Genomic DNA, 21,741 nt, shown 5'->3' with positions numbered 1-21,741 from the left:
CGAGTCACAAAAATTGCTATCCAAAAACCCGACCAAGATGTTGTTTACTTACGAAGGTTATTTCGTCCCCGTTTATTTGCGAAATGGTAATCGCACCCTTGAGGACAGGTTTTTCCTGGGCTTGATTATCATCTTGCGGTGCCATCGTGACCAGTATGCGAAGCAATAGACGAATTAAAACTGTAGTAAAACAACACTAATTAATGTACCGGCCGGCTGAAATAGAAACGAAACACTGCACGCCGCGTCCTAAAACACTGTATCAAAACAAACTGCGCTCAGCACGGCTGTTCGCTGTTTGACAGCAGGTTAAAAAGTGTTCACATTTCCCGCTAGGTGGCGCTACTAAAAAGCAATTAAATTCTTTCTCGGAAAGTAACGTGGGTGACATTGCTTCACAGGTTCAAATTTGAATACCGTTTTTATTTTACAATTCAACAATCATTTGTGCAACAGAAAAATATGTTCCTCTATACGATGACCTTTTCTATTTATTGTATACGAAATAATACGTTAAATCTACACGGTTCAATAGCTTGGTAACACATTTGCATGCAATAAGTACGGCCATAAAACATAGTTGAAGCATTTTGCTAAATTTAACCAAGGTAGTACCGGGAGTACGATGCGCGGCAAAATAATTTTGTTGCAGAAATAAATAAGAATCTTCCAATACTAAATTATTAATATTAACATACTTATGGTACAGTTAGTTTTCCTCTTTACAGTACGTACGGCATTGTACCAGTCTGCAGGCTAGGTATAGTCGTCGTTGAATAACGCGCCCACTCGTCTTAAGCGGTATAATCACAATATAAGTACATTTTTCCACGATACTCCATTACCTGTCTTGGCTAGGCATGTAATGTGCATGGCGGTTTCTTTGATATCTCTATCGAAACATGACCATCGCCGGCGGATTGGCTTTTGATCGTACCAGATTTTCACGATGGCTTCACACACACACAATCGTACTGGGTGGAATGTTGCCACTTAGAACAGGCAGGGTGAACTATGGAGGTCGTTAACTGCTACACTGCTGGCCACATATCCGATCGACCGACCGACGTGTCTTGGCTGTATGAATGCGAAAGAAAGGTGTGGTTATAGAATGACGAATTCTATTGCCTCATCCTCATCCTCTTCATCGTCCTCATCGTTGCCACCGGCTGCCTGTTGAGGTATCGCCGTCGGTGGTGATCGGTAAGCCGTCGGATGTGGGTATTGGTGTTGTTGCCCGGGCAAGTCGGCCCGTTGTTCGCTGCTCTTCCCACGGCAGAACACAAACATCGGATAGCTAACAGAACCGGTGGACGATCCGGACGATGGGTTTGCGTATCCGGCGTCTTGGTTGCCCGGCTGAACCGGTATTAAGAACTGAAGAAATATCAATACGAGTCGATATTAGAATCAATTCAATCATGTAAAAAGCACTGAATAATTTAAGAATCTTAAACGCACCGGTTTGACACTATCGATGAATTTGTAGAAATCCTTCTTGGTTTCGCAGTAAAACCCAATGCAGCAGCTGGGATCCATTTTGCTGAGCTTCATCTTACGGGGCGATTTGCAGTGAAACGAAGCGACTGGAAAGTTGTCCTGGTTCACATCAACCATATCCTGGCAGTAGTGCGGATCGAGATGAATGAGTTTGTCCTCTGCAAAAGAAATACGCATATAAACTGAAATGCACATGTGTGCTCAGCGGATAGAGTGGCCTTACCCTGATAGCCGACAAAGTAAAGTGAGTGCTTTGGCCTTCCGCCTATGATGCCGATGCAATAGTCCAAACTGAGCATCGCCTTAAGGCATTCGTTATAGATGGGATTCAGCTTGTCCGTCCCGAGGCGCAGCGGTACTAGCAAGATCAGCGACTTCCAATGAGCAGATTGGACGTCCTCATCGCCTTCTGCGCATGAAGTTGCTCCTGATCGTTCGGTGTGGGATGTACTGGCGGAGCTGTTCGTGCCTCCGGGCGCACCTTTCCTCTGCCATGGTGCTCCTGCCGGTGTTGCCGGTACAGTGCACTCGTCAAGAATGTCTTGTATGTAAACTGGAACAGAAATTAAACACATCAACACAACCGAATACTGCACGCCGCCCGTTCCACACCTACCAGCACAATCCTGGGCAACGTACACGTTGATCCCGTCCAGATCGGTTATTTCCTGCGCTGCCAGGCGTACCGCCTGCCGTAACAGGTGTGCCACTGCTCCGGGTCCGTACCAATCGCCGGGCTTTTTACCCGACTCCTTCCCCAGCGCCACCAACGTATGGATGGAGAACGGGCTCGTCTTTGAGGAGGTGTCGCCGAACCAGCGGATCACTTTCCGATGTATGCTCTCCTCGTACGCGGTAAACATCGACACGTCCCAGCGCCAGCTGCGACCAAGAAAGTGTGCGACCAGGCCCTGGGCAAGCAGCATCTGCCCGCTGCGTATCATGCATCCCCAGCCACAGTCGGAGGTGTAGTTCGAATCGTCCATCGTTTGAAACTCGCGCCGGTACGTCATCCAGATGCGCGAGATAAAGTCGCGCCGGAACGCATCGATTCCTTCCTCCTCGACGATCGCTTCCGGACTGCTGTCCTCGATCGCATCCGTGCCCGTTTCCTCCGGCGGTGAGTTGGACGGTTCGGCGAAGTAAACGTTCTGCAGCACCATCAGCTGCCCGTCGGGGCCCGATGTGCCGAGCTCTACCGAACTTTCCATCGACGTTACGGGCGTTACCTTCTGGTGGTAGCATCGGCCAAGTAGCCACAGCGGTTGCTCCTTGGAGAAGTTTGTCTTCATTTTATAGCTCCAGCCGAACTTCATGTTGTTCCACATCGTCAGCAGCTTCGACTCGACCTTACCCTTGAACTCCTCGCCCGGACCACCGGTGGCGGTGGAGTGGTTTGCGGCGGGTCCCCCTCGCATGGGACTGCACGAGGCCGACACCGATTCGTGGCGGTGTGCATGGGGTGGTAGCGATATCTTCCTACCAGGCGTTTTCGTCCCATCGCTGCCGCGAACCGCGGCGTCCTGCGGGCGGTGGTCGCAGGAACGTGAGTCACCTTCGGAAACGCTGCGGAAGTGCTGCGGTGTTATGGACAGCTTGTTGAATCCGGTCCGGCTTAACAGCACGTCGTAATTCATCGCTTTTCTCGCTCGACCTGTCTCTATCGCGGGTACGTTGGGCGAGGATTACAAATTCTGGCTGCTACTTCCCCGCACGCTTTAGCACACGCACACAAGGCACTCGGGGCAGTGTGCGAGAAGAAATCACCGTGGCGGGCGGGTTTTCACGCAACCTTGCCCCCCGTTGTCTCAGAATTGCTGCTGCGCGAGAGTAAGATAGCGAACTCGTCAGCACGTTCCTTCCGCAGTTCGACACAATTGCTTTCTAATCAGGTGACGGAATGCAAACAAATGACCATGAAATTACCATTGGCAAACTCCCCAACGTTGAACTGCTCCTGAAGCACCCACTCGCCGCGCCCACCACTTCGCAAAACGGGGAAATCAGATAGATTTGCGCCAAATGCCACTGTTCGGCCGATGGAACCGTTTTTCCTACATTTGCTGCACACTGTACGCACGAGCAACTACGCGTTACGCATTTCCTTTTCGATTGCCTGGTTTGCTAGTGAACGATAAAGAAAACAGAAAAGTACAAGAACGGAAAACAGTCTGTTGTTTTCACTTCTTTATTTGCACTGTTGACACTTACCACCAATTCACGCTGAACGTCATAGCAACACAGGGTGGTTCTGTACATTTTTGATATTGTATCCAACAGGATTTGGCTTAGATTGAGTTTAATTTTTCAAATAAGATTTTTTTAATAATTACAAATTACGCAATTACAACAATTAATATCATTTTTCTTTTCTTTTTTGACTGAAGCAGTATTAAAAACCACCGATCAAAATTTTCAGTAAAAACTACCATATTGCACACACCTGCAAGCACGTTGCTTTTTTTTTTTAATAAAACAAATATTAGTCTATATTATCCCAAAACTAAGCGTTCCGGTCGGTTTGTCCAGTCATTAGCTAGTTTCATCCAACAAAACGCGCTCTATAAGTTTTACCACATCCGGTTTGCAACAAACGTTCACCATTTTCCGTAATCTAGCTATTCGCTCAAGTTCATCAACAGTTAGTTCGTCGCTGATTTTATCCTTATAAGAAGGGTCGTTTCGAGCGCGATTGCGATTAATAAGGTTGTTGAAATCACATCGATCCAGCAGCTCAACCGGTTTAATAAATGGCTTGCATTCGTCAACCAATTGGCCAAAGGCTTCGACAGGCAGGTATTCGCAAGGATAACGCCTCAAATTTGAAGACTGGCGTTTGTTGTTTCTCCTTTGGTTGAGCAGATAGTTTAAGATTTGATACGATTCACTCACGCTTTCCTCTGTTGTTGGTAAATCCTAAAAGTAAGCGAGTAAAATAAGTCTCCTGTTGTGTTTAATAACTACACCTGCATTTACCTCATTGGGATTGATTAGGCGGCTGGTCACCTTATCCGGGACATCACTGCACAAATCCTGAAGCAACAGTTTCGTTATGCATTCCGAGATTAGAGAATCCACATCTGTCTCCTGCAAGCGGTAGGGAATTCAAATTAAACTGAATACTACGTACGTTTCCCCCGACCCGACCCTTACCAAACCCAGCCAGGTGTTGAAGTTGAGGGCAGGTTCGAGCGTTTCCACATAGTGCCACCATTTCGGCGGCACAATCAGTGCCATCCCGGGCTCCAGCACCACATGGTACACCTTGTCCTCCACCGCAGTAAACGGGCCGTAAGAGGCAGGACTGTAGAAGTTTTCCTCACAGTACACGCTGGACTCCTCGAAGGGCACGCGCACCGGCGTTAACTTTGCGTCCGGTGGCAGCAGAATCCAGGACTTGCGGCCAAACACCTGCACCACTACGTTACAGCCGTACGTGTCGTAGTGGCAGGGCGTGTGGGCTTGTGCCGATCCAATCCAGAAGGTAACATCCTGCTCGACCTCTGGAAAACCAAAACACGCAAAATTGATTCCTCTGCGGCACGGTTCTGGCAGCAGTGCGATGTTGCGATAGCTGAACGAATTCCAGCGCGTATCAGTGGGTGTGCAAATGTCGCGCATCTTCATCTTCACCTTCGTTCGCTCCCACTCCCACTGCGGGTGGTTACCGCCTTTCACTGGACAGCCCTCGAACGGGACGCAATCTGGATGCGCCAGGTCGAAAGCTTTACACCACTCGGCAAAGGATTGCCGAAAGCAGGCCCAATCGGGATCTGCATTGCGCACCACATACGGGTGGCGTGCGTTCAGAATGATGTGTTTTAACTTTGCAGGATCCATAATGCTGTTGGTTTTGCACTCTTTGGGGACGAAACAATTAAGGAACGCTCGAGCCGGAGTATGGACACATTGTTTACGTCGTGAACATTGAGATAAACAAACATTTCAGCTGTCGACAAGCGAAAGAAGAAGAAAAAGTGCATGACAGACCGAACCGTTTGCTGTCAGATGGTTGGAGACCAAAATTTTCACTTTGACGACGCACTGCGAAGAATTGTAGTAGCCTACTAGTGAAAAAATATGGAAAATATTGTCAAAACGCTCATAAACAAGACTAAAAACAAAGAAAAGCCCCCATCCAAAATGAAACACAAGTTTCGCGTTCGACAGTACTCTACCGTTCAAACGGTAGTCGAGTTGGAATCAAATCTCGAAACCACCGGCATAACAACGGAGAGCAGCGTCGAGCCAGCCGAGCAGCCAGCAGCGACCGTGCCGCAGCCCAGCGTTGAAAGCACAGCGACGACACTGGCGGTTATCACCAAAACTCTCACCAGCCACTTGGAAAATGAACGCAAAAAATCGGCGGCAGAAGCCGAACGCTGCTTCCAGCAGTACCGGGACCAGCTGGACCAACTGGAGGAAGAAGTGTCCGCAAATCCAGCGAGCAAACAGTACCGTGAAGTGGAGCTTGCTATCCAGGCGCGTCGGAAAGAGATGGCCGAAATGATGCAGGCCACATTACAAACGCAGGAAAGATTGGTCAGCATGCAGCGGGAGTTTCTACGGGAGCTCGACGAATTGTAATAGGTGGCGGAACTGTTCGCAATAGTTGAACAAATAAAACGAAAACTATTTACCACGTAGAAAATACACAATGTTACTTCATTTGCGACAAATAACCCCAGTATTGACTATTTAGCAAATGAGCTACTTTGCGTTTTAAATGATCCTCCTCGGCCCAGTTTTCTGACTACCCGTTTCAAATGTCTCCAGCCCTGCCGCAGGGTGTCTCCACAACGGTTGATCATTCTCATGTGCCGCTCGATGAAAAGACAAATCCCTGCAAGTTGCGCAAACCGGATCGCTCTTTAACAATAAATTCTTCACATCGCGATGGTGTAACACTTACCGCCCAGCAGGTGGCCACAGGCCAGTACCAGAAATGCACCCTGCAGCATGCGCAAATTCATTGGCTGCAGTTTATCGTTCGAGTCCGTCTTGCGCTTACCGCTTCCGGTACCGTCCGTGTCACATTCGGAGTTGGTAGATTTTACAGTGCGCACCGTTTCTTCCGCGTGCGACACGCCGCCTTTCTGGCGCCCGAACATCTGCTCATACTCGGCGATGGTGATTTTCTCCACGATCCCTGCCTCGAACAGGCGCATGATGCTGGAATATATAAAGTATATATGGGAATATAAAAATTAAGACCATTTCTACGAGGGGAATCACCACCGGACACGTACACCTCGTTCAAACTGTCCAAAAACGGGCATCCAATCTGGACGGCCACGGCCGAATAGCGGGTGTACAGCTTCTCGCTCAGCTGAAACCGATTGGCCCCGTACCGTTTGGTGTTGAAGTAGAGCGTTTCGCGTCCACCGAACACGGCATACTTTGGATCGGCCTGCAGCACCCGAATGCCTTCCTCGACGGATTTGACCAGGAAGGAATCGTTGACCGACCGCTGCCGTGTCAGCCGATACAGCCGCTGCAGCACGCCGGTCGAGTTAACGAGCGCGGCATGGAATGCGCTCTGCCGCTCGACCAGCAGCTGATATCCTTCCCGATTCATGCGATTCTCCAGCCGGCCGAGCGTGTTTATTGGACTTTCGCGTGCCGGGCGAGCCAACTGGGAGGTCAACTGGGCAGAGTACACATCGCCAAGCACGTAGGTAGCGCACAGCCAAAGCAAGATGGAGAAAAACCGTGCCAGATGACCATCGAATGGGATATTTGCCGCTAAAACAAGGTAAAGATTACAAGAATTGTGTCCCTGCGCCCAAACTGGCTCGTGGATGGCACCAGTTCCTTACATTGTCTTAGATATACGTTGATCGTGTACCAAATGCATCGATCCAGACTGGGGTAGTCCTGTCCTCGAGATTGATGATGGTTGTTGATCAAGCTGGTCCGCTCCGCTCTGAAGCGTGTGTAGCTCATCTCCTCGATGTAGCGCAAATTGTAGAACGCTGGTTTGCGCAGACGGCTTCTCGTAGGCCGCCAGCGAGCATTTCGGTCGTGCACACTCTGCGCAGACCTCCATCGGTAGGGCGTGGAAATGATAATGTACAGGATGGGGCCGGAAATCAGAATCGTTATGATGACCGGTGGCCAAACCGTAATCTGAAACGGGCGCACCAGGGCTAGCGCTTCGTTCAGCTTGCGCGGTGCGTGTGTCACGAAGGCGGCCGAGTCGGCCAGTGTGAAGAAGGAAAATTCGACCGCTTTCATCCGTTCCCAGGTCACTGCCACGTCGCCAAGGTACAGCTCCACCTCGCGACGCTGCAGCATGCCTAGCGCTCCCGAAAAGCTAGCGTTGTCCTCGGAGCCGAGCGCTATGCCCTGAATCTTTTCCGGCGGCTCCACGTACTGGAAGGTGAAGTTCATCCGCTCGGCAATCAGCTGCATCAGATTGTGGTCCCGGCCACCTTTCACCGTGAAATAGGTATCGTCACTTTCCACCGTCACGTTCTTGTCCAGCTCCAGCTCGAAGCCCCCGGCTGCGTCGCTGCTGGAGCTGTTCTGGTTGTCGCCCACGCTGGCACTGCCATTTCCGTAGACAATGAAATGCCACGGAGGTTTCTAAAAGCGTGTAATGAAATGAAAGTCAGCACAACCTTACCCAGCTACCAGACCATGAAAGATACGCACATGTATCACCGGGATGGTAAATATGCGGCCTTGAAAGTTTTTGTACACTTCCGTCGGTGATGGAAGCAGCGGAACCCGCTTGAACGTCATATCATTGCCATCGAACCAGTTAACGCTCAGCATGTCCCCGCGATTATTCGGTTTGGCCTGGTTGTAAAATATCCGAAAGATGTTGCGGCGTGGATTGGTGATAATGGCCACCCGGAACGGTTCCATCAGCAGGTTAGGATTTAAGGTGGCCGGAAGCTGGGCGGCACCCCAATAAAAGATGAACAGGCTGAGCCGGTGGGCCAACCGCCTGTCGGTAATGTCCTGCAGCATGTCCTCCGGGTGGCAGAAGATGAGCGAAGTGATTTCGAGCGATTTTTTAAGATTTTCCTCAATCAAGCTGAAGTACGCTTCCAGATCGTAGTAGACACAGGTCGGGATGTTATGGTGGTGGATCATCACCGTCAGCTTATCGAGACGGTCGATTTTCGTCTCATTTTGCACCAGAATTACGAGCGATTTCGGTGCCAGCAGGTTCACCATTTCGGATATGCCTCTAATCATGCCGGACTGGTTTGACCGTTCGTACAGAGCGATGAGATTTCTTTGCGTTGGAAATGCTGTGAAGAAAGCGATTTCGAAATTTAAAAAGTAAAGCTTCGGATGCCAGGTGAGTGCCGTATAAGGAGTGCTTACCACCCGATACTAAAGCGACCCTCAGTAGCACCAGAGCTAGGGTATACTTGCTATTGCTGCCGACACCCATGTTGAAACGACTCTGTAAGCATGCCGGTAGTCTGCATGAACTTTTATAATGCACATTTCCAGATGTGCGATGAAAGAATTCGTTTAAGAAGCATGAATTATTAACCACCGACGTGCCAAGAAAATAGCTTACAATATCCACATGTCCATCAATCAGTCGAGCGCGTGTGGTTTGCAATTATTATCACGCTTATGAAACGAATCATTTTCTATTCGTCCTACTTTTCAGTTCAGTCGCAAAGCTAAGAAGAAAAGGCGTTTTATGGAGCAAGGTATGTTGGAAAGAAATTCCTACTTGAAAGCTTCGATCCTGAACAATTCTTATTGGAAATACAAATTACATAAAAGGGAGATAAAATCGGTAAGTAAAACCAAATAAAATACCAAATAAGCCAAATAGCTAAACGATTTTCTCATATCTTCTTTGGTAAAGTTTTTTTTTAGTTAAACTAATCCGAACCCAGTTTTACACCGTACAGTAGGTATGATTGTAGTGTGTACAGGTTTATTTAATTATCTACAGTGCACGCGTGTGTATTCATAGTACTTCGATTGAATATAGTCCGATGAAGGGGAATCGTAGTCATCTTTAAGTTGTTACGACACCTTCCGTTCAGGACCGATACAAGTGTAAAACAAGCAGAAAGTTCCACCATACTTATTTGTTAAACTCACGCCCTACAACACATTATCTATATGATATACATATATCGCACACTCACACAATCATACACACACACACGCACTCGCAAAACTATCCGGTTTTATAAAACAAACGGAAAAACAAACACATGAAAAATACGTGTTTTTCTTTGTTCGTTGAAAAATACGTGTTTTTCTTTGTTCGTTAAAGATCCCATGATCCCCCTCCTCTAACATCTAGAATTGAAAACCTTGTGAACTTTACATAAATAAGGGAAAGCAGGTGCGTCATTCTCCAACGAAAAAAAAACATCATTGTTGTACAAGAGTTGCTGGGAAGCGGGGGCACAAAAAAAATATAAGGAATCATAATCGGTGAGGAGATCGAGAGCAGTATCCACCCTGGGTATACACGTACTCCATTACTTATGCGTACTCGATCGAGCGTAGCTCTTTGCTATTGCACGATTAGGTTAAGCGCCTATCAACCTTAATTAAACTGAATAACCTTACGAGGCTAAGTGTTGCACATTTCGCGCAAGGAGAAGAGATTTATCGCTTCACTATGTACGCTTTGGCATCCATCGGACAGAGGCTAATGTCATCCGATGGCACCAATTCCAGCGGCTTCAGCAGCGTCAACCGTGCCGAGTAAATATCATGTTCATCATCCAGATTAAGTAGTTTCTTAATGTTTAGCTGTTGAGAGAAAGAGAGAGAGAGAGAGAAATTGAGAGAACAAAATTAAGTACAATAAATTAAGGTATTGCGGCGGAAAGTGAAACGTGACTCTGTACCATTCCTTCCATGTTTGCCTCCGAGCCACAGTCTTCGAAATTGGTCCGATGTACAATCAATCCTACGGGCGATGCACCGGACGTCCGGCCAAAGTGTACGTGCGACAGCTGTCGGATGGCAACCACCTCCAACCCTTGTTCCAGTGGTTCGTGGCGCGACCCAAAACTTTCCATTTGCACTCCCGTCCAATCGTTTTCGTTGTAGATTAGCTTGTCCAGCGGATGCAGCAGGCTTTGCAGCTGTGCGTGGGCAGGAAGCGTCAGGAAACCGGTCGGATAGTCCGGGTCCGGTTTGGTGCAGGATTCGCGCGACTCTAGCACCAACCGAAACAGGTGCAGCACTGGCAGGTTGTCCTGTACGCCCTGGCCCAGCCCACGATCGTCATCACGCGTCAACCGACGATCTTGCATGATTTCCATCTCGCCCGAGCTCAGGGACGAACCGCCGAGCGGCTGACCGCCAAGCAGCGTGAGACGATAATTGTCGTCCTCGATGAACATCGTGGACGGCACGGGGTAGTAGTTCGCCTGTATCGGTAGCTTCTGGAAGCGCTTGCGCTTAATGATTTGCATACCGTTCAGATCGGTGTAGAACGTGGCGCCGCTGTTAATGTTGGTCTGCAAGCGCATCACTATTTCCGTATTATCCCGCTGTCCTATGTCGACCAGGTTTCGGATCTCAACGCTATCGTCGCGAAGAATCGTTTGATGCACGGCAAAGGGCAAACCGGCCGTAATGCTCGTCTCGAGCGGTCCCTTCATGACCAGCACGATCGGCTGGTCGTACGTCATCAGCGTCGCATTACCGGCTGGGTGGAACAGGTACGCACCGCTCTTGCCCGAGCTGAGCTGCATACCGTAGCGATAGAACTCCAAATGTACCGGCACCGTCGCCTGATTGTTTTCGATCGTGAGCGATTTTAGCAAACCCTTCGAGGTGAAGGCAGCACTCGTTGAACCGCCCTCTTCAAAGCGCAGCGACATTTCTGTAGGAGAAGCGTGATCGATATCTTCCGGGTAACCTGCCGCCAGATTGACAGTGAACGGGGATTTCGAGAGAATGATCACCTTCGTATACGTAACGCCGCTGGTAATAAATAAGAAAATAAAGACACGGATCAGCACAGCACGATCCACTACTACCTCACCAAGGGGTACTTACAGCGATTCTTCCGCACTATTCTTAGAGTTGATCGTGTACACACTCAATCCCAAGGGTGGAACATTGGCCCGGAAGAGCAGCCTGTACTTGGTGTTGGACGGCTGTGGTTGACTGATACTGTCCGGGCGCGTATGCCACGACCAGACGGGTGCAATCTGGCTCGGCACCGTGCCGCCATTCCCGTCCAAAACCGTCACAAACGGGCTGGCTACGTAGAACTCGACCACCTCCGACCGCGTGTATGGCAGGGAGTTGTGCAACACCACCTGCTTGCTCGGCAGCTCCTCCCCAAGTATGATGGTGGGACGCACATTGTCCGATCCGTTCACCGTACGGGAGTCATCGATCGACAGGTACATAAAGGCCGGATCCGGCTGATAGACGGAGGGCTTCGTTAGCAGCCGATACACGGACTGCTGCATAACAAACTTGCAGTCCTCGATCGCCCGGGACATGCGCTTCGCGTAGTCCTCCATCACGTGATCCTTCGCAGTGCCGGTTATGCCATCGTGATGCTGAAACAGCGACAGTTGTCGCCGTGCATACTCCAACCGTTCCGCAAGCGGCTTCCAATCGCTGTCCGGCTCCCAGACGTTCCAAGCGTGCAGCATCTCCGCGGAGCGGATGTAGTGCAGCAAAATGCGATCCTGGCGCTTGTGATACGGGCGCGACGTAAAGTAACCGCTCCAGTAATCCTGATTCACGTCGGCGTACGTGAAGAAATCGCCCGTTAGCGAGGGGAATTGCTCCATTCCGCTCGCTCCGCTGGTGGACCGCACGGCATCGAAATAGTCCTGCAGCGTGGCAAACTTGGCCTCCACGTTCAGTGACGGTTCGTTGTTGATGTAGTTAAACAGCTGCTCGAAGTTCACGCGCTGCGCCTCCCATTCGCTGCTGGTGGTGTACCGGAAGTCATCGCCGAGCGGTATCAGCACGTTTCTCGTGCGATACAGTACCGACTTTTTGCGCCACTGGTCGACTATCATTTCTGCCCGTTCTGCCACATTTTGATCGGTGATCGGCTTCGGCGGAACGTTCCAGGGGCAGCTAAGACCCATGCTTGGGAGCCGCTTGAAATCGAACTGGCAGCATATCTTCGGATCGGGACCGCACGTGTGCGGCACATCGTACGAATAGAACGGCATCATGTGCGTAAACAGATCGGTGTCGCCCCGCGTATCCCACAGCTGGCGCCAACGGAACTCGAGCTGCTTTTTGAGCGCTAAATTCTTCTTCACAATGTAGTGCGTGCGCTGGATGAGCAGATTCTCAAACCCGGACTGCTTCAGTATGTACGGCATGGTGGCGGACTGGCCGAACGGATCGATCGACCAGCTCGACACCGGCGTCACGTTCAGGCGCGTTTGAAGCCACGTCTGACCCTCGGTAAGCTGCAGCAGCATCGAGTACCAGTGGGAATTTGCCTCGTCCGGCATTACCCAGCCGCCGGTTACGAACTCCAGCTGGCGCTTCTTCACCAACCGCTTCACGATGTCCTTCTGCTCCGCTGCCAGCTTATCGTACCACTGCGCGAAGTAGCTTATTTCGGCCCAAATGAACCGCATACCCGCATTCTCGTCCAGGTGCCGTAGCATGTTCGCGAAAATGTTTTTCGTCGAGCGCTCGTAATACTCGTCGAACGTTTGTATCCAGCCGGGATCGTTGTGGCTATGCGGCACGACAAACACGTGCAGCTTGTGGTGGCTATTCCACTCGCTCGGGTGATACTTTATCGGCCATCCCTGCTTCCAAACACCACCGTCAATGTTCTCGAACGACACCTGCTCGTACAGGTTCAGCATTTGCACGTCCGGCTGGGGAATGATGTCCGTACGCAGTGCGCACGTTCCGGCACCACCCCCGTTAGCGTTGATGACCGATTCCTTCATCATCTCCCGATCTCCGAGCAGTGGTGCTTTATCGAGGATTTTGCTGTCCGCATACGCATCATCTCCGCCGTCCACTGCGCCACGGATCGTGTCAATTTGCTTCCTAATGTCGCCGAACTCTTGACGGTGTTTGCTCAACCCATTTTCTAGCTGCTTTATTTTATTTTCCAGATACGATATATCCTGCACACGCTGAAAGGCAGAGGCAGAGTAGAGAGAAGTCGGTGTAGGAACAAATATACACATATTTTACGCAGCTCATACTTACAGCCCGCTCGGGAACGGAATAATTAAGCACAACGTACAGGATCAGAAATACGAACAGCGTTACACCGCATAAAATAAAAGCGAATTTCCGTCGTATCCGAACCATGCTGGCACGTCATCAACACCACACCGTTGCCAGTCAGTCCACCGGTATCGGGTTCCTATGGAAATCAACAAGAACGACTAAGTAAAATTAGAAACGCGTCTTATCAGTGGACAGGTTGGAGCGTCAGGCGGCCGCACACTCAAGAAGGAGCCCAATTTTCTAGACCCGTTTTTAAACAAACTGCTGGCGTGCTAGTGATAATGCTTGTGCCAGCAGCGATAACAAAATGCAAGTAGTTTCAATTGTTTGCAATGTTCTGCCCATCGCTATATTTGGCTGAACCGGCGACTTGTTTGTATCCCATTTGCACTGCCGTCTATATTCCCGTGCGTACAAGAGCAATCGTATTACTACAATACTTTTAATTATGATCACTAACTGTAAAAATACAACGTAGACGGAATATAACACACCTTATCCTCTGAAGAAAACAATTCGGCGAATTTGCAGGAATCTTCTTCTTCTTCTTCTATTTGGCGAGAGGGGATGTATCCTCCTATTATGTTGTTCAAACGCTTGTATGAAACAGCATATTCACAGGCTAACTCTCTCTTTTATGTTTCTATTTTTTGTTGTTTGTGGTTTGATAATTCTAATGACAGTCAGTGTGGCCAGATTATTTTGGCAGATTTCGGACAGTTCAATTAAAAAGCATGCGTTTGTATGGAAAAATTGGTTTTTGAAAAATTCACAAAAATTTTGTCATTTGATTTGTCATTTGATATTCGCTGAATTATTTAGATTGATTTGATTATCTGGCTGAGTTTTATGGTTCAATGATTAAAAAAAATTCAAACCCAAGATATGCACCGGTATTTCTGGTCACTCTGCTTACATGGCAGAGTGACCAGAAATACCGATTAATCTGTATTCCTACCGAATTTTTATATGCCACCGATTCACAGATGAGCGCCCTAAAACTACCGATTTTTCATTTATCCTACCGAAAATCAAATATTGTATCATAATACTGACCAAATACTACCGAATATTTCCCAAATGATTTAATTCAGTAATCTCCACATGAAATATGGAAATCACTAGCGACCAGTACCCGAATTTGAACTCTCCCAAGCGCCACAGATTAAGCTTAAACGACTGGAAAATTGAATATCCATAGAAAAATAATAAAAGCTCCACAGCTTCATTGGTTTGATCAATAGATGGCGTATTACAACTCATCATTATATTGGTGTCCTTTTCTTGCAATGTGTTTCGACAAGTTAAGTTTCATCTTATCGAACCTATATAGCCTTCTAAATTTCTGAGCAAAAATCTATATGAATGGTCGTGTGGTCAGATACGTGGGTATCAACACCAACGACCATTACTCAAATCTCACTTGCTTCAGTGCTGGTAGTTTCCGTTGGATTTTAGTATTTAAACAATCGTATCGCCGTTCTAGTTCTAGCGATGCATAACTTCAATGCGAAACCATACAACAGTACAGAGGAAATGAGAAAGCCCAACTGGTTGGGGTATCCCACCAACAGAGAGCGCCACCAGCTTTTTTGCTATTTTTAGAATGCATGAGTCGTTTGCCGTCTGCTAAACGAAGTCTTTCTATATTCCGTTTATGTAGAGAACTTGAGTCATTTAGAAGCCGTTTAGTGATCGTTTTGTGGATTTGTGGCACTTGGGTAGCCTTCTAACTTTCTGAGCAAAAATCTATATGAATGGTCGTGTGGTCAGATACGTAGGTATCGACACCAACGACCAATACTCAAATCTCACTTGCTTCAGTGCTGGTGTTTTCCTTTGGAGTTTAGTATTTTAACAATCGTATCGCCGTTCTAGTTCTAGCGATGCATAACTTTAATTCGAAACCATACAACAGTACAGAGGGTATGAGAAAGCTCTCCTCCAAGCGAGGAGCTCCACTGTTTTGGGATACCCCAACAGATGGTGTCACCAGCTTTTTGCTATTTTTAGAATGCATGAGTCGTTTGCCGATTGCTAAACGAAGTCTTTTTATATTACGTTTAGGTTGAGAGCTTGAGTCGTTTAGAACCCGTTTAGTAGTCGTTTAGTGGATTTGTGGCACTTGGGAACTCATCATTATATAGATGTCCTTTTCTTGCAATGTGTTTCGACAAGTTTCATCTAATCATGACCTATATCCCAAGCGCCACAGATTAAGCTTAAACGACTGGAAAATTGAATATCCATAGAAAAATAATGAAAGCTCCACAGCTTCATTGGTTTGATCTATAGATGGCGTATTACAACTCATCATTATATTGCCATCCTTTTCTTACAATGTGTTTCGACAAGTTTCATCTTATCTGTATGAATGTATGTTCTGTATGTTTCATCTCTTCGAGCAAAAATCTATATGAATGGTCGTGTGATCAGATGCGTGGGTATCAACACCAACGACCATTACTCAAATCTCACTTGCTTCAGTGCTGATGGTTTCCGTTGGAGTTTAGTATTTAAACAATCGTATCGCCGTTCTAGTTCTAGTGATGCATAACTTCAATGCGAAACCATACAACAGTACAGAGGGTATGAGAAAGCTCTCCTCCAAGCGAGGAAGCTCAACTGGTTGGGTATCCCACCAACAGAGAGCGCCACCAGCTTTTTTGCTATTTTTAGAATGCATGAGTCGTTTGCCGATTGCTAAACGAAGTCTTTTTATATTACCTTTAGGTTGAAAGCTTGAGTCGTTTAGAACCCGTTTAGTGGTCGTTTAGTGGATTTGTGGCACTTGGGTTGAAACAGCATAAGTCTAGAAAAATATCACTCATCCAGTACCCAAGCGCACCAGATTATGCTTAAACGACTGGAAAAACGAATATCCATAGAAAAAAACAAAAGCTCCATCGCTTCATTGATTTGCTCAATAGATGGCGTATTACAACTCATCATTATATTGGTGTCTGTTACGAAAAGAACTTAGGCGAGCCCTGCAATTATCTACCAAACCGGGCGAAATTTGCAGCGAGTTAGAAATGATCGGGCGAACCCGATCGTGGCCGGAGCGCGATGAACACCACACGTGTGTGTGGGTGAGTGCTCGAGAGGCCGAAAAGGAAGAGGTTCGGGTTCGGGATATCGCAGGGCATTCGGCAAGCGTACGAGCAGGGAACGGGTTGGCAGAGAGCGATAGGCGAACCTTTTTTGTAGTTTAATTTTTCATCTTTTTTCTTTGCCTAACTGGATAGATTTGCTTAGTACATACAGTTCAACTTTAGCTAATCTTTGGGTGAAAATAAAGACATTATTGTAGAGCTAACTCACAAATGCCTACTACGCGCCTCCTTGTGCTTACAGTGTCCTTTTCTTGCAATGTGTTTCGACAAGTTTCATCTTATCGACAAGCAGAATTTGATAACAAACCATTGTCGAAGCACATTGCAAAAAAAGGACACCAATGTAATGATGAGTTGTAATACGCCATCTATTGAGCAAAGCAGTGAAATTATGGAGCTTTCGTTTTTTATATGGATATTCGATTTTCCAGTGATTTAAGCTTAATCTGTGGCGCTTGGCTACCCACGTATCTGATCACACGACCATTCATATAGATTTTTGCTCGGACAGTTAGAAGGCTATATAGTGTACACGCACACTGTCGCACACACTAAGCAGCGCAAGGCTTAGTGTGTGCCGAGCGCACAAGCAGAGTGTGTAACAGGCTACCGGTCGAGCAGGGCTCCCGGTAGGGCTCACGGTGCGGCCCGTGCGCGCGGCCCCATACATTGTATTGTGTTTTGTATTATTCAATAGTTTAATAAATGTGTAAATGTGCAAAACATAAAATGGGATGGTCTCTATCAGATCTCAATAACATCTTAATTAATAAGAAATCGACCATTTTGTTCAAAATGGAATCCCAGACAAAATAATCAGATATTTTACCATGCTTGACAGGTAGAGCACTTCCTAGGTTGTAAGCCACTTCTTTCTGCTGATTTTTACCTACATCAGGATACATTACGAAATCATGATGAATCGTCATTCGCTACGAATGTACGCCGCAATTTTTGTACAGTATTAAACAATAAAACTAAAATAAAAAAAAAACAAACGGAGAGGCAGGATCTTTGCATTGCTTTGCTTTCCAGGAATTAAGCTAACCAATCATCCTCATCTTAGTATTTGCGCAATTTATGTTCTCAAAACAGGAAAATTTATTAGAGATGGAAAAATTACAAAAATTTTGGGGTTTATTTGGCATTTTATTTGTTTATTTTTGTTTATTTTTTATTGCATTATCACCTTCATATTTGGTAAATTCGCGATATGATAAATGGAAAATAGAGTTTTTTTTAAATGATTGAATAAATTATGAGTAAAAAGTAGCAGCGCATTCCTAAAAAATGTCTCACTCGACCGTATAGTACAGGTGATCCTCGAGACAGTCGCATCAGTCGTATCGTATTTGGAACCGAAAAAATGTCCCAAACCAAGGGGTAAGTCGAAATAGTCGTATGTCGAATATCAGTGAATATAAAGTTGATAACCGAAGTTGGAGAGTCAAAATCTTAGATATCGTGTTTTTTATTTAAAACAATGTTCGATGATGTATAGATTTACTCGAAATGCCTTTTACACGATATAGTATTTTATTACAAATCTCACGAACGCTTATAATGCTTTACCAAAATCATATTTACCAATTTTAAGTATTATACGACAATATTGTAAGATTAATAATTATTCGTTCATTTGGTGCATATTTCACGCTTTACAAAGTTTTTGCTAAAACATTAAAACTCTCACTTAAGCAACTTCAATTAAAATAATACCACAACACCATTGTACTTTCCAAGACACGTGTCGAATAAAAACAAAAGCTTCCAAAATCATTCAATCATCGGTAATGCTAGCAACGACACTCGCACCGGAAAATATGATAATATTCTTCATCCCCCCAGCCTCATATTGACTGCAGTACCGGGGTGTAGGGGTAATAGAAATTGACAATTAAAAACTCTCACGCCACAACGCACCCGTACAATATCCCTCTTAGTGGGTGGCAGCGGGTTAGGATGGACGGAAAACGCACGGATGAAAATACAGCTCATTAAAAACAAACCAACGTAAGTTCAACGAGAGAAAAACAACGCAAACAACGCCCAAAACAAACCAACCCCCGCCGCACTGCGCGCACGTGTGTTGCCGATTTTCATTGCCGATCGAGTATCGGCACAAAGCGGCGTGGTCGTGGCATGGTGGGGATGAAAACAAAACAACACTAGCACTTGGGAAGTGTTTGAAACGAAGACGAAGATCCAAAAGCGAAAAACCATTTTCCGGGTGAGTGAGATGGGAAAGGAAAATCTGCTCGCCTTTGATTCTGCATCGCGATCATCATGATCGCGGTCGTCACTTTCACAGCCCTAGGAATAGGGGTATGGCCTGCTTTTTTTGGGAATTGTTTGGTGAGGAGGTAAGGGGGTTGGGAGTAGATCTGATGCTTGTTTTGGAGAGCAAACATTTTACAGCCAATGCTCGATCATAAGATCGGCTTGGACTGATATCGCGGTTGGAGATTATAAAACATCCAGTAGCATTAACGCGGGATGTTCAACGTTCTGTGTTCTTTGCTGGGCATGATCCAAAATGTTGGGTTCAAAATTACAAAATTGTTTCCTTCTTCTCAGTCCAACTTTTTTTTGTATTTTTAAGAGATGTTGTTAACGGCACGGGTAAAGCCGTTACTGCTGTTAGTAGGGGAAGGCGAGAAAACAAACAAAACAGCAGAGTGCAAAATATTAGGCAAACAGTAATTGCCCAAGAACGATGGAATGTATAATTAAGGAAGGCGCTGAAAACGACACGATTGCTCATAATAATACACCAGACGATGGCAAACCTGTCCGTCCGGCGCGTGAACCTTGCGCCGGAAATGCGGGATCTGAACGACGTCCGTGCCATTGAACCTGATGCTCGGGCGGCATTGTGCTCGGCACGCAAGGGACAGTAACCGGAAGTTCGCACGCTGTTGGATGTTTTGGTACGTCTAATGGAGAGGGTTAGAACGTTCGGCTAACGAGCCCCTCTGCTAGATCGCTGTCTAACAAGAGTTCTATGTAGACACACGTTGAGCTAGTGTAAAAGTGTGAAGCCACTGCAGCCCGTTCGTCCCCCGCCAACACAAGAACAGCTGGGGTGAAGACAATCGCCATAAGCCATGCCGTGTGAAGGGAGAAGAATGTATGTTTGCCATTTTCATATCGTACCCCCTGATAGTTGCGATAGTCTCGGGAGCAGCAAAGCGTGACCACATAAAGGGCAACCGTCCTTCCCGTGGTTTTAAGGCACACGTACCCGTATAGGGTGCCGGTGTACCGCGTTTGCCACATACTCACGCAAAGCCAGGATTTGTCCGGCTTGAACCCGGTGTTCTAAGCCGGATTGTAGGTGAGTGTGTAGCATAATCGCATCAGCAACGAAACGGAAGTCAGCCATGAACTAGCGCGCGCTCAACGTACAAGAGCCCCTAGACCCGAGCGGGCCCATAACGCCAGATGATGGCGATGCGCTTGGCTCGTTCCGGTGGATTCGACCGTAGCCTTCGTAGATCTGCGTATCTGTCTCACTCTTTCCAGGGAAAACAGCTGAAAAAGAGAGTGAAGGAATGGAATAATATCAGGTTGTTTTGTGGGCTGTTTAAAATGCAGACTGAATGAATTGGGGAACACAAATCGTTCTTCAATGATTAGTCAGCAACAGTCAGCCTGGCTGTCAGGGATGGCAAATTACATTAAAAGAAGTTGTTTTTTCAAATACTACAATGCTTTGCATTTAATATTACATTCATTGTTGATTATTTACAGGATTTTCCAAGTCCAATGTCCGAAGACAGAAGTTTTCCAATGTTCACGAAATTATTCACCATATCCAAGATGTTTTTCACCAGCTTTAAAATGGTGTATTTGCTTCAAAATTAAATTTCAGTTTTAACACACGATTTTCAACACATAACAAAGGATTGTCAAACACAGTTCAGCTTGAGTCGTGTTGAAAATCATGTTAAAGAAATTAAAAATTATTTTGATGGAAATGAATAACAGATTGCTGTGGATTAACATGTTGCTCGCGGTGAATAACAATATTTACATTCAAAAGTGACTTGAAAAATCCTGTATTGATTATTTATTATTTTTACAAAATATCTGACGTTGAAGTTCTATAAAATAACTATGGCTATGTTAACGACATTAGGATTTCGTTCTTTGAACACGTTATTTTAATCAAGCGCAATATTTATCAAATTATTTAAAAAAAGTAAAAATATTCAATAGCTATAACATTCCATAACCTTTCATATACATTACACTGACATGTACACTGAAAGATAAATGTATGTATCGAAATGGTAATATTAATCCATTCTACATTTATGTTAATACTTGTGTGGGGTTGTCACAATTTATTATATTTAATTGATTTTATGTTTTGAAGTGTGTCATATTTTCGATTTTGGAACCTCAGTGCAATCCTTTAAAAACCGCCTTCGAAACGAGTTATTAAGTTGATCTATCTATTTATTCTAAACTAATATTAGACTTAAGAGCTTTCACACGGATCATTGTTATCCATTGGCCGAGAAATAAACAATTTAACAATTAAACATTTTTTGGGTTACTAGCATATGTAAAAAAACATAAAAAATCCGAAAATATTAATTTATGAAGAATGAACAATTGTTATAGTTCGGTACCACCACTTACTGGTGCTACAACAGGTATAAAATTATTATATTTAGAATCATTACGAAATATTTAGTCTTGTGTATGAACGATGCGAATTGCAATCCATATCCGTCCGGCTATGAAGAAACGATGCGAATATCTAGTTGAGAAAATTGATCGAGCCATCCCTGCTCCAACAAATACAACTTAAATTTATTTCGATTGTAGATTTTATACGTTTGCCTTGAAACAGGAACAAAACTATCATTAGCCGAAAAATTGCAGAATAATTCGAAATTACTGTTTGTCAAGCATAATGTTT

At 46.1% G+C, this 21,741-nt stretch overlaps 5 protein-coding genes across 6 annotated transcripts in view; all 5 read right to left on the bottom strand.

The window, feature by feature from the left end:
• LOC1278842 (RNA helicase aquarius) overlaps positions 1-293 on the bottom strand; it is a 40,288-nt gene extending 39,995 nt beyond the window's left edge. The window contains exon 1 of the mRNA XM_003436642.2: positions 53-293. Within this exon, the coding sequence (XP_003436690.2) occupies positions 53-145 (93 nt within the window). The 5' untranslated portion in view covers positions 146-293. The remainder of the gene's footprint in view (positions 1-52) is intronic.
• Positions 294-473: 180 nt separating this feature from the next.
• LOC1278841 (cysteine protease ATG4D) lies at positions 474-3,713 on the bottom strand. The gene is made up of 4 exons (XM_554420.5): positions 2,117-3,713; positions 1,724-2,053; positions 1,462-1,658; positions 474-1,377 (listed from the first exon to the last, which is right to left on the bottom strand). The coding sequence occupies exons 1-4, from the start codon at positions 3,135-3,137 to the stop codon at positions 1,105-1,107; spliced, it is 1,821 nt and encodes a 606-aa protein (XP_554420.5). The 5' UTR covers positions 3,138-3,713; the 3' UTR covers positions 474-1,104.
• Positions 3,653-5,446, bottom strand: LOC1278840 (HSPB1-associated protein 1 homolog). The gene is made up of 3 exons (XM_318479.5): positions 4,654-5,446; positions 4,477-4,587; positions 3,653-4,416 (listed from the first exon to the last, which is right to left on the bottom strand). The coding sequence occupies exons 1-3, from the start codon at positions 5,338-5,340 to the stop codon at positions 4,033-4,035; spliced, it is 1,182 nt and encodes a 393-aa protein (XP_318479.5). The 5' UTR covers positions 5,341-5,446; the 3' UTR covers positions 3,653-4,032.
• Positions 5,447-6,194: 748 nt separating this feature from the next.
• LOC1278839 (ionotropic receptor 40a) lies at positions 6,195-8,911 on the bottom strand. Its single transcript, XM_061650505.1, is given in 6 exon segments — positions 6,195-6,343; positions 6,413-6,733; positions 6,736-7,245; positions 7,320-8,088; positions 8,158-8,850; positions 8,906-8,911. Coding segments are annotated over 6 exon segments (2,448 nt in total).
• Positions 8,912-9,374: 463 nt separating this feature from the next.
• On the bottom strand, positions 9,375-14,366 carry LOC1278838 (alpha-mannosidase 2). 2 transcript variants are annotated; one of them, XM_318477.6, is made up of 5 exons: positions 14,187-14,366; positions 13,669-13,828; positions 11,512-13,592; positions 10,350-11,436; positions 9,375-10,251 (listed from the first exon to the last, which is right to left on the bottom strand). In XM_318477.6, exons 2-5 carry the CDS (start codon positions 13,771-13,773, stop codon positions 10,105-10,107), a joined length of 3,420 nt encoding a protein of 1,139 aa, XP_318477.5. In that variant the 5' UTR covers positions 13,774-13,828; positions 14,187-14,366; the 3' UTR covers positions 9,375-10,104. The 2 variants fall into 2 exon arrangements, with proteins under 2 accessions (XP_318477.5, XP_061501241.1); XM_061645257.1 differs by having other exon boundaries at positions 13,669-13,850; positions 14,187-14,345.
• Positions 14,367-21,741: the final 7,375 nt, after the last annotated feature.

The sequence above is a fragment of the Anopheles gambiae genome, chromosome 2, assembly GCF_943734735.2.
Source record: "Anopheles gambiae chromosome 2, idAnoGambNW_F1_1, whole genome shotgun sequence".
NCBI lineage: Eukaryota > Metazoa > Arthropoda > Insecta > Diptera > Culicidae > Anopheles > Anopheles gambiae.
Note: the sequence above shows the minus strand (reverse complement) of the source record. Positions and strands in the feature narration are given on the sequence as shown.

Excerpts from the sequence above, each read along its gene's own strand:
- LOC1278841 (XM_554420.5), bottom strand. The coding sequence starts at position 3,137 with ATGAATTACGACGTGCTGTTAAGCCGGACCGGATTCAACAAGCTGTCC. Across the intron at positions 2,054-2,116 it reads CGTTGCCCAGGATTGTGCTG|TTTACATACAAGACATTCTT; the intron begins GTAGGTGTGGAA and ends TTTCTGTTCCAG. Across the intron at positions 1,378-1,461 it reads TCATCGATAGTGTCAAACCG|TTCTTAATACCGGTTCAGCC; the intron begins GTGCGTTTAAGA and ends ATATTTCTTCAG.
- LOC1278840 (XM_318479.5), bottom strand. The coding sequence starts at position 5,340 with ATGGATCCTGCAAAGTTAAAACACATCATTCTGAACGCACGCCACCCG. Across the intron at positions 4,588-4,653 it reads TCAACACCTGGCTGGGTTTG|GAGACAGATGTGGATTCTCT; the intron begins GTAAGGGTCGGG and ends TACCGCTTGCAG. Across the intron at positions 4,417-4,476 it reads GCCTAATCAATCCCAATGAG|GATTTACCAACAACAGAGGA; the intron begins GTAAATGCAGGT and ends GCTTACTTTTAG.
- LOC1278838 (XM_318477.6), bottom strand. The coding sequence starts at position 13,773 with ATGGTTCGGATACGACGGAAATTCGCTTTTATTTTATGCGGTGTAACG. Across the intron at positions 13,593-13,668 it reads ATTCCGTTCCCGAGCGGGCT|CGTGTGCAGGATATATCGTA; the intron begins GTAAGTATGAGC and ends TCTGCCTTTCAG. Across the intron at positions 10,252-10,349 it reads AGGCAAACATGGAAGGAATG|CTAAACATTAAGAAACTACT; the intron begins GTACAGAGTCAC and ends TTCTCTCAACAG.